The sequence below is a fragment of the Acanthisitta chloris genome, unplaced genomic scaffold (genome assembly GCF_000695815.1).
Source record: "Acanthisitta chloris isolate BGI_N310 unplaced genomic scaffold, ASM69581v1 scaffold26565, whole genome shotgun sequence".
Lineage (NCBI taxonomy): Eukaryota > Metazoa > Chordata > Aves > Passeriformes > Acanthisittidae > Acanthisitta > Acanthisitta chloris.
In genome coordinates, this window is record NW_008673524.1 from 1 (window position 1) to 9,562 (window position 9,562).

At 47.3% G+C, this 9,562-nt stretch overlaps 1 protein-coding gene across 1 annotated transcript in view; it reads left to right on the forward strand.

Moving 5' to 3' along the window:
- Positions 1-436: 436 nt before the first annotated feature.
- PITPNB (phosphatidylinositol transfer protein, beta) overlaps positions 437-9,562 on the forward strand; it is a gene marked incomplete at its 5' end in the record, with an annotated part of 14,772 nt that continues 5,646 nt past the window's right edge. The window contains 7 exons of the mRNA XM_009075006.1: positions 437-467; positions 1,208-1,353; positions 1,694-1,785; positions 2,275-2,282; positions 3,319-3,393; positions 4,449-4,532; positions 9,446-9,523. Coding sequence (XP_009073254.1) covers positions 437-467; positions 1,208-1,353; positions 1,694-1,785; positions 2,275-2,282; positions 3,319-3,393; positions 4,449-4,532; positions 9,446-9,523 — 514 coding nt within the window. The remainder of the gene's footprint in view (positions 468-1,207; positions 1,354-1,693; positions 1,786-2,274; positions 2,283-3,318; positions 3,394-4,448; positions 4,533-9,445; positions 9,524-9,562) is intronic.

Sequence of the window (9,562 nt, forward strand, 5' to 3'; positions counted from 1 at the left end):
CCGCGGGCACAGCTCCCCGCGGGGTGTCCTGCCATAAGGCACCAGCCGCTTCGTTCCTCCCCCTTCGGGCCGCGGATCGCTGCGGAGCCAGCGCTGCAGCCCCGGCGGTGCTGCAGGGGAGGTGCAGGCTCGGAAGTTCACACAGATGCAGCGCAGCACAAGTTCGTGGCAGAGCTGCGCAGGCCCCACGTTTCCTGGCTGCTCTGTGCAGCTCCTTAATGCCCTTCACCCCGTGTCTTTCCTTTTGTGACATATTTGCCATCGAGTTGTACTTGGGTGTGTTGTGGTGTGTCCTAAATCTCCCATCATGGCACTTCTGGAGAGAAAACTTGAATTCTCTTTGCCCCTTCGCTGCTGAGTGTGTCACAGCTGTGTCTGTTACCTCTGGTGAAGTCTCATGGTTCGTGTTGCTGACTGTGCTCTTTTCCTCTTTCAGCCGAGTGGTTTTACCTTGCTCAGTGCAGGAGGTATGTCCTGGTCCTGCTTTGCTCTGGGGAGGGTGGGAAGGGGTTGGTGTGCTCAATCTGACCAGCCTGGTCCAGAGACTCCTGTGTGCCAGAGGGAGTGACCACGGGTGGGAGCCCCAGCCAGGCCCAGGGAACCCCTGGGAGGCAGAGGCAGCTCCAAGCTGCCCTCAGCCACCCCAGTGCCACCTGGTCCAGCCCTGGGGGACTCCAGGCTTTTTCCTAAAGTCACAGGTGGGAATTGTGTTCCCAGATCTGAGGGCAGCAGTTCAACTGGCACTCTGGATGGGAGTCATCATGGGGTGTCCCATGTGCCCTGAGGGGATGTCACACTTGCTCTGTGCCTTGTGCCTGTCCTGGGCCCTGAACTGTGGCATCTTGGTTACAAGTCTGACCTGGGGAGACTCAGAGCTGCAAATGAATCACTGCAAAACCTGTGAACGACAAACTTACCTTTCTTTGATGCAGTGAAGAACAGCAAACAGACTTTGCTCTTAGGGTGAGCTGAGGTGTGCACCAGAGTGTTGGGTTGGTGTGACCCAGCCTGGTGCAGACCTGGTGCCTGTGAGCTGCAGATATTGCCAGGAGGTTGTCAGGGTTTGCTAAACATCTTTTCTGTTGTGTCTTTTACTTTTCTGATGACTTTGTACTACCACATTTTCACTGGAAGCAGCTGGATTTTGTTTGTATTAAAAGTTGTGGCTCACTTCAGTGCTGATGTTTTCCTTCTCTTCCCTTCTCAGTATCAAGTTGGGCAGCTGTACTCTGTGGCAGAAGCTAGCAAAAATGAAACAGGAGGTGGGGAAGGAATTCAAGTCTTAACAAATGAGCCTTATGAGAAGGATGGTGAGAAGGGACAATACACTCACAAAATCTACCACTTAAAGAGGTGAGAGAAGCACTGACCTTGCTGTAGTCACTGGTATGGAGATGCCTGAGGGTGGGGGCAACCTCCAGCATTTGCTGTTCTGGGATACCTGTTTGTGTTTCTCTGCCCTTCTGTCATTTGCTGAATTAAGCATGAATGCTCTGGTGAGTGGGAAAAGGTGTGAAACACAGTGGGATAGAGCACTGCTGGTGTGGAAGAGCTGGAAAAGCTGTGCTTGGCTGCTCTGGATGGAGAGGGGTCAGAGATGAGTAGGACATAAGAAAGTGCCTTTGTTGCAGAAACCACTGAGGGGTATGAGCTGGCAGAATTTTGAATTGCTGTCCATGTTTGCTTTTCTCAGTAAGGTCCCTGGGTTTGTGAGGATGATTGCTCCAGAAGGCTCCCTGGTGTTCCACGAGAAGGCCTGGAATGCCTATCCCTACTGTAGAACAAGTAGGTCTCCCTTGTGTTTTGCTGTGGTTGCTCAGTGGGGGTTTGGGCTGAAATGGTTTAGAGGAGAGGAAGATGTGTGCCAGATGTTCCTGCTGTGTGTGGTGACTCCTCCAGCCAGGAAAGCTGCTCCAGGGCATGGCACCTAGAGTCCCTGGGGTGGGAGTGAGGAGAGATTCCCTGCAGGGCTGGGACACAGCCTGGGTGGGAATCACTTAGCTCCTCACAGTCTGTTGGAGCTGAGTGACTGCTGGGTTTGGTGTGTTAGCTGTGAGTCCTCAGGTCTGTGAGTGTTTCTGTGGGGTGGCTGGAGCTGTTCCAGAAGGAACTTCTAAGGTGAAGCTCAGCTGAGCTCTGCTGTGGTGCACAGCTCAGACTGAGTGTTGGGTGTGCTGTGCAGCATTGCTGTGTGTGAGATGTTTCAGAAACAATTGTGTCTAACAACATTTTGTGTTTCCTTTTCCCTTTCACTGCTTGTGCTCCCAACGACAGTTGTGACAGTGAGTATTTACCTTCCTACCACTCCTGGGTTGGGTTTCCTGAGATACATTTTGCTGTTATTACCACTCCAGTGTCTGGCTCCAGCCTGTCACATGTGCCTTGCCAGGGCTCCTGGCATGGATCTCCCTGGTACCTCATTTGTCTGCACATGGCTGTAATGAGAAAGCTCTGTAATTTGTCAGAGATTTCTGGTTTTTTGCATGTCCTTTTTTATCTTTACTTACCATTGCAGCTGCACAATGTGCTGTAAGAGAGCTAAAAAGGGAGGGCAAGTGCCAAATCAGATGCTTCTGCACTCTTGAATGCAGGAAGAGCAGTGCAATAGGATCAGTCCCCACCTGACTGAAATGCCACTGCTGGGAAGGGAATTCCTGCCTCAGCTGCAATGGGAATTTAAATGGGTGAGCATAGCTCAGGGGTTGGGTTTGTTATTTTCTTACTGATTTAAGATGCATGGGAGGGACATCATTAAGGCTTCAGTGCTCTGTGTATGTGTTTTGTTGACCTGTCTGAGGAAACTTAAAATGTTAAACTGCTCTATCTGCTCACTTGCAGACAGGGCTTAGATTGATACAAGGTGACACGAGGGGTTACAAGGAGTCTGAGCTGATGCCTGTGCACACCTGTGGTAGGCTCTAGATGCAGTTTGGTGGTAACTAGACCTCTGTGGTTGTTACCCTGCTGTACAGCAACATCCAGCTGCAGTGTTAGTAATTTGAACATGAACACAGAGGTGAAGAACCTCAGGGCTGAGGAAGCAGGGCAGTAAGGCAGGGTCGTTTCTGTTGGTGTCACAGCTAGAGCTGCATTTCTCAGACATTACTGGTTTTAATTTAGTCCTTATTGCTCCAGTTTAAGGTTTAGACACCAGTTATCATGTACCTGTGTCTGGGTGTAGCTGAGGGGGCTGTGTCTCTGCTGATTTAAGTAGACTCTGTTGCTAGTCAAGTCTTAGTGGTGACCTGTTTATAGACACCACTTAGCTTTGAGCAGAGGTGTAATCTGACTCATGCTTTTTGCTTCTAACTCTTCCAGAATGAATACATGAAAGATGACTTCTTCATAAAAATCGAGACCTGGCATAAACCAGATCTGGGGACAACAGAGAACGTGAGTTGGATACCAAACCTTGGGGCAGTGGTACAGTTAGTGCAGGTAAAGTGTTCTGTGCCTGCTAGTGGTGGATAATTACTGCATGAGGTCAAAGCCTGACAAGTGAGTAAAGCAGGAAGAGTGTTATTCCAGTCCTTGCAGGGTGGTCAGGCTGTCTCACCTGAGCAAGGACAAGAGCAGGTTTTTGGTTTTATGTTGAGGTCAGAGCAGGTGTTTGATTCTCACACCAGTATTTAAATAGCTTTTCCATAAGTTCTGTTTTTATTTCATGTTCTGTTACCTTAGACATGCTAGTGATACTCAGCCTGAGAAGTTTACTTGAAGACAGGTTTTACAACAGGTTTCACCAGGCCATTGGAGCTGCAATGTGTACTCTGCAGTCAGGCAGTGCAGCTGCCTCTGTAAACTGTCCTGCCTGGCTAAGCTCCCATTTTCCTCCCCAGACAATCAGTTTGGTTCACAGGTCACTTCAGGAGGATTTTGATCTGTTAAAAACATCCACAGAGGAGCAGTTGTCAGTCTGTCTGCGGTGCCTGGGTGAGCTGCAGCACTGGATGTGTTCCCTGCTCTGGCTCCCAGGTGTGGAGCAGATTCCATGCTCAGACCTTTCCTCAGGCCACACACACTGCACTGGTCCACCTTCAGGGCAGCTCTATGATTCAGGTCACTGAAACCTGCACATTTGCACTTGGAATTTGTGCAGCTTCTTTGCAGCTCAGAAAGCTCCTGCAGATTATGGAATGGGTACTGGTTGTAATTAGAGCTCAGTTTCATTAGTGCTAATGAACGTGACAGATGAATACAGCTTAATCTTAAATCCAGGCTCCCTGAATGCACAAGAAGTGAAGGCTTTGTGCTGGTTTAAAATTGGTCAGTGAGTGAATTAAGCTGTGACCGTGGAGATGATTCCCTCTGAGAAAGGCAGAAAGGGCAGGTTTGGAGAACTCTGCTGTTGTGAATCCTGGAAAACTCATAGCACATGCATGTCCTGCACAAGGTGCACACTGTGTAAGGTGCCAGCATGGGAATCATTCCTTTTTCTCTTTTTGCAGGTGCACAATTTAGATCCCAACACGTGGAAGGGCGTTGAAGTTGTCCATATTGACATTGCAGATAGAACTCAAGTAGAACCAGGGGTAAGTAGATGCTCTGCTCTTGGGGTGTGGATGCAGCTGATTCCATTGGTGCTGATGGTGAATAAGCTAAAACAATGGATTTCACCCAATAGAGAGGAAAAGTGTCTTGAACAGAATCATTTATGTGCCTGCCTTACTTCCTTGGTTTGACTGCTGATGCTTTCTACACATCTGCTGGGACTGTTTTCTTTTTCCTTTTGTATATTTGACCTGCAGAGTATCAAAACTGTGAGTGCAGTGGTTCCATCCAGAGTCTTTAGTCTGTTCTGATCTTTCTATGTTCTGTTTCTTCGTTAACTTCTAGCACCATTTCCACTTTAGCAGATAATTTGAGCAGATACTTTCAGATACAAACCCACAGTATAGCCCATCCTTGCGTAGGAATACTTGAGATTCACCACGCGATTCAAGTTTTCATCTCCCAGAAACTCAGTTCTGCATTGACCAGAGCCTGGCTCTGTGCTCAGGCTCGTGGCAGGCTCTGGTGACCCTGAGCCCTGCTGTTCACTGTTTGCCCCTTCCACAGACATCAGGAAATTCTCTTCTCTTGTGAACATTTGCAGTTTCTGGCCTTTGTTTTCTCTCTTTGCTTCTTAGGACTCGAGGAGAGAATTTCTGTTTATGCTGATATCTCTTTCAAGCTTAGGTAAAGGACCTTAATGTTCTGGGGTTTGAAAGTTCAGCTACATCCAAGTAACAGAATTGCACTGATTTATACTCTGGCTTTGTGCCTTGTCCTCTGTTGTAAGCATCACCTGCTGTCCCTCTCATGTTCTCTGTTGTCTGGAGGTTCTTTTCCTGCAATTTTTTAGTCTTTTTGTTCAGTGATAATCAAGAAATCTCCAATTGAGTCTGTGGGGCAATGTCTGAAATAATGTGCTTGGGTTTTTTGCTGTGATGCTTATTTGGGAGTGATCATTCTAAGTGTCTGGGAGGGTTTGGTTTTTTTTTTGGTCTGCTCCATTTTCTGGGAAAGAGGAATAGTAAGTGTTTCCAAGGTGTTACTTGTACATTTCTCAGACAGTTCTGCCTGGGAAGGCAGCTCAGATATACAACCTCAGGTGAGAGAAGGACTGAAAGAACAACTGCATTTGTAAAATTAGCAACTCTGATAAGTTTTCATCTATTCAGGATTTACCTCTTTGTGCAGTGAATGAACCTTGCCCACCCTGCTGTGGTGCAGCAGTGGCTTTAGTTTCAGGGCTGCAGTCAGCATAAACATAGAAATAGTGAATTTCTTGAAGTTACTAATGCCATGCATATGGTAACTCAGGCTCGCTTAAGTATGTATAGAAATAATTTGGCTGACATCTGTGACTTTCTTTAGATAGAAATTTGACCCTGCCCTCTCTTAATCATCTCCAGCATCCAGTCTGTGTCACTTTAGGTGATTTGTGTATAAAAACAGCTTCCCAGGGGAGAAAGACTTTTTAAAGAGTAAGCAAAAGTGAACACTCAATTAACATCAGAGGAGGCTGTGGGTTTGGAAACAATTTGGAGGAGAGGAGAGTGTAGTGAAAACAAATTGAAATCAGGTTTGGAGCTATTTTTGTACAATGAAGAAATTAAATGCCTTGTTCTGGGTTGTAGTTGGATCTTCATGATAGGACTTGAAGGGGAGTTCTAACCCCACAGTTTTGTGCAGATCAGTTTGCTTTACATGCCCCAAGAGTTGGGATTTCTGTGTGCTGTCCCTGTCCCTGCAGTTGGAGGAAATACACTGGAATACAGGAAATGCATATTCTGTAAGGAAGTGTTAAAAGATTCCGAGTGAGTTTATTAGGTGGATCCCTCCCAGTTCAGACCAAGCTGATCATGTGATTGGCAGCTGAAAGCTCCATGTGATTAGTCCAGAAACTTGGACTCTTCATGCAATGACACATCCCATGGAATAGCCTGTCAGTGTATCAGTAGGATGTACTTTTAGCTTACTGGTGTTTTCCTCCCCCCTTTTTGTTTCCCATCCCTAACTGAGGGTTTTTCACCCTGCCCTGGTGTTTATAAACATTTGTCCCCTCTGGTCTGGTTCCTGGAGACCTTTAGCTCCTCTCTGGGCTCTGTGTGTGATAAGATAACCCAGGCCCTTGAGCTGTTGTCTGAACCTTGGCATCCTTTCAAAGGTGATGTTGGGGAATGGCTCCCCTGACAGCTGCAGATTCTTCAGGAGATGGGAATGACTGCAAGGCATGTTTTATTAAACCCCATTTAGCCAACCCTACCCAAACCCACCACTCTGTGTCAGTGACATGTCCAGGAGTGCTGGGGACTCTGTGGGCTGTGAGGTGGAATCGTGTTGAGTTGGGAATGTGACATATTGGGATAAACCTGATTTTGATCTCCTGTTATGCTGTGAAGGAGCACTCAGAGCTGTGGATCCTGTTGGAGGAAGGTGCAGGTAGGCCTTTCCTTCCAGAGGGACTGTGTGAGTTTCCTGCTCAAATAGCACCAGGAGTATGTACATTCTCTTGTTTGAAGTACCAGTGAGTGCAGTATTGAGTTGAACAGCCAGAGTTTGTGTTAGTTATGTTAGTTAGTTAGTTAGTTAGTCAATCTAATGCCACTCTGTGTTCAGGAAGTGCTGTTCATGGGTTTGCAGATCAGACCTGTGCCATCTTCATGTTAGGTTCAGAAAGGTTTCTTAAAATCACTCTGTCCTGTGTATATGCTTTCAGTGTTTACACTCTTGCTAGTGAGCTGTGAGCTGTCAGGAGTGCTGCTGCCCCTCTGAGGAGGTCTGAAAGCTGAGAATGAGAAGCTCCCAGGTTCTGGGTGGGTTGTGATATTACTTTGTGTGTGGTTCACAGTCTCTCTAAATAACTCTTAGTAATAGATTGTTGCCTTCATGCATATTCTATTGAGAATCTGAGCAGAAACTGCCTGTGAAATAATATCTGTGTGTTTCTTTGAAATGGTTTGTAGCTCCTCTGTTTTGTTATGCTGATGTTTCCCTGTCTGGTTTTCCAGAGGGCTTCAGGGGGTTGAGCTGTAATATTTGCTCCAGCAGCTGCCTGGTTTTCTTCCTAAGAAGGACTTGTTGTCAGGAGTTAAGCTCTTGCTGCACAGATATTTTCCTTAAACTCTGCAAAGAACTGTTGTTTATTTGCACTTTGGCTCTGTTCCAGTCTTCTTCCATGCATGCTGGTAGGGTGTATGTGTGGAGAGCAGTCCCTACAATGCTCTCCTGTCCATCTAAGCTTCAGTCTGTACAGGGATTTGCCTGTCCTTAACAGGATTTGGGTTAACTGAGTTCTGAAAGGTCTTGGTTCAAAGCCTCTGTCTCTGGCACAGGAAACTTTGCCATGACTCATCTATTCTCTTTGCATTTTTGTTTTCACTTCTGTATTTTACTCCTAGATGACATTTTCTTCCTCAGAGTTTCTAGCTGTAGTTATTTATTTGTGGGTCCTAAATGCAAGAACACAGTTGCTTTTTACCAGTGTCCCAGTGCAGTGGGAGGTAGGATGACAGGTAACAATATCATGTGGACTTGGGTGTCCCTGAGGTATCCAGACAAACCATTCCACAGCATAAACCAGGCCCCAAAACAGCAGCAATAGTTGTGCCAGCAGTTAGTTACCTAGAGCAAAATTGTTTATCCATCACTGTATCTTCATCCTTCTCAGTGGCTTCCATCCAGTGGTCAAGTGAAAGCACTAAAAGACAGGATCAGTAACTTAAGGCATTCAGTGTGTTTCTGTAGAAACATTCTGCACAGATTTCTTAAAAGTGGTTTATATGTAAAGAAAATTCCTCTTTTGCCACCCAAGGGTCCCATTGAGCCTCCAGGGCATGCAGAGCCTGAGCAGTATGTGGGAATAACTCATGAGATGAGCTGGTGGCCCTCCCTGTGGTCCCTGTGGCTCTCTCCTCCCTGCTGGGCCCTGGAGGAGCTGATCTCGGGCACAGCCAGCTGCTCACCCTGGCAGGGATGAGTCAGGCTGGGTGTGCTGCAATGGGTTTGCTCCTCTGGATGTCTGAAAAGGAGGTGTGCTTTATTGCAGGGAAATCACAGGCACTGGAGGGGTTGCTAAAACTCAGGTGGCTAATGTTGCTGTTAGTCTTTCTGCAGTTACAGCCATGGAGTGGACTTTGAATTGGTGTGATGCCTCAGACTGTCCCCGTGGGCACCACTGGTGGCAGTGCCCTGCTGAGCTCAGCTGGGTTCTGCAATAAAAGTACTGCTTCAGTTCAGAGGGAGAGCTGGAGGAAACTCCTGCCATGTGGAAGTTCATAGAACACTGATTAGCAATGTGATTGGAATGTCTTGACTCACTTGGCTGCTTCTAGGAAATACTTGCTCAACTCCTAAAGTATATGTTTGAGTGCTCAATATGGAAATTTTTCTGAATACCTACTAATGTTTTCTAGATACCATGATTACAGAATGGCTGGAGAAATCTGTTCAAAGGTTTCTTCAGCCTATTTTAATACACAGTGTAGGTAGGTTAGAAGAACTGGGAACCATGGGTGAAAACTGGGATGAGGATTTTCCTGTATGTAGAATCAGATTCCTCTGAGAGAACCTCCTGGATTTTCCAGGAGCACTACCCCTGGCTCAGGCTGGGATCTCAGTGTCTGCCTGTGCAAGGGAGTCACTTCTGCCTCCTTCCCTGCTGCTCTGCCTGCCCAGCAGTGCCCTCTGGTTTCTGAGGCACTGTTCTCTCCTCCCTCCCCTTGGGGGGCTACAGCCCCAGCAGGACAGGGCTGAGGGCACAGAGCAGCCCTGGAGAGCTGTCATGGGACACGGGGAGTGAGCAGGTGTGATGGGGCCACTGAGTCATCCTGAGCTCCACCCATCCTGCTCCAGAGCACTCAGGGAGCTGGTTTGGGAGTCATGGGCAGAGCAGAGGCTCAGTGCAGTGGGGTGTTGAATCCGGTGGGGTTTGTGACTCTCAGGGTGTTTTGTCTTACAGGACTACAAAGCTGATGAAGACCCTGCATTATTCCAGTCAGTTAAGACAAAGAGAGGACCTCTGGGGCCAAATTGGAAGGTACTAGGAACTGGTGTTATAGCCTTGTCAGGTCTTTAT